Source organism: Nicotiana attenuata, unplaced genomic scaffold (genome assembly GCF_001879085.1).
Source record: "Nicotiana attenuata strain UT unplaced genomic scaffold, NIATTr2, whole genome shotgun sequence".
Classification (NCBI taxonomy): Eukaryota; Viridiplantae; Streptophyta; class Magnoliopsida; order Solanales; family Solanaceae; genus Nicotiana; species Nicotiana attenuata.
Window position 1 is genome coordinate 24,360 of NW_017677931.1, and position 1,530 is coordinate 25,889.

Genomic DNA, 1,530 nt, shown 5'->3' on the forward strand with positions numbered 1-1,530 from the left:
ACATTTACACAAAAGACATTTGTTGAGGAAACAACTGATCCTTCTTTTCATATGAACATCTTTAACTTGCGCCCTTTTGACCAACTAACAAATCAACATTATGTCGATGAGACAGAATTATTCGGTAATTCTTCTTTTCCTTTTTATTCAAATAGTAGGTTTTGTAAAACTATGTTACTAGCTTTTATATTTATAGATGTTGTTGGTCAGGTTGTACCTATGAAGATGTTAAGACCTACAAACAAGGAGACGACCAAAGTGTCCTTATTAATGTTGTACTCGAGGATGAACAGTAAGTCATTCGTAAATAAAAACAATACTTTACAATAAAACTACCTATATTGTTGTTGATTAAGTTTTGCCATAAAACGTATAGGAGGAACATGATTTTGGCAACCTTGTGGAGTGAACTTGTGGATCAAATTCACCATCACTTGAATGAATCTACAGAAGAACCTTTGATTGTTGTTTTCCAACATATGAAAGCTCAAAAATTTCGAGGTTTACCATTAATTACATGTTTTTTCAATTTTAGTTTATAAATATTATATAATTTCAGATTTATAATTATAGTAAATCTAATACACATGTAATTACTCAGTGCGTAGTTGTTGGTATCAGACAAAGATATGGATTAATCCTACGCTGCCGCAATCTACTGAGTTTAAATCCAGGTTTGTCAAGTGTATAATCCTTTTCTATATGTACAAAAAATATAAAAATAGTATTGACAAAACAAATTAGTAGGTAAATAATAATTTATATATGCACGGCAAATGTTCATAAATTTGTATATTATAAACCTACATGACAAAAGTTCATAAACCTACAGAACAAAAGTTTGCATTTCTTATATATTCATTATCTTCCTTAATTTTCGACTTATGCAGATTCCTGGCAGTACGTCAATCAAACTTTGAGCGGATCACCCAAACAAATTCACAGCAAAGTTACTCTGTTAGAGATGAGTTAGACAAAGGAATTGTACTGTTTAAAACTATTAGGGATTTAGTTCAGTGTACGGAGGTGAGTTTAATTTAGTGTTACGATTTTATTTACCTTATGTTTTCTGTTTTGCATTTACAATGACTAAGGTTTTGTATTGTTTAAAATTATTATTTAGTTCAGTGCATGCAAATGATTTTAATTTACTATAATATTATATGTACGTTATGTTTTGCATTTACAATAATATTTTCTTTATGTTAAATAGGAATGTAGCTATTGGATTGCGGCAAAATTGGTGAATTTGGAACTTAACCGGGGATGGTCATACTTGGCATGCAACAAGTGTACTAGAAAGGTTGACAAAGTTGGTACTACATACTTTTGTAAGAAATGCAATGAAGAAGCATCTTCTATTACTCACAGGTAATTACTAATATATATAAATTTTTATAAAAATATGCATAAAGTTAATCAAAATTGAGTTGCAGGTATAGGCTTCAAGTTCGTGTTATGGATGGAACCGTTTTTATCTTATTATTGCTTTGGAATCGCGATGCTATGCAGCTTATAAGGAAGTCCGCA

The 1,530-nt window shown here is 30.3% G+C and overlaps 1 protein-coding gene across 1 annotated transcript; it reads left to right on the top strand.

Moving 5' to 3' along the window:
* Positions 1-202: 202 nt before the first annotated feature.
* Positions 203-1,523, top strand: LOC109221519 (replication protein A 70 kDa DNA-binding subunit A-like; the record flags this gene model as incomplete). Its single annotated transcript, XM_019385997.1, has 6 exons — positions 203-292; positions 377-501; positions 602-674; positions 891-1,026; positions 1,214-1,371; positions 1,437-1,523. Coding segments are annotated over exons 2-6 (572 nt in total), but the record flags the coding sequence as incomplete, so codon positions are not given.
* Positions 1,524-1,530: the final 7 nt, after the last annotated feature.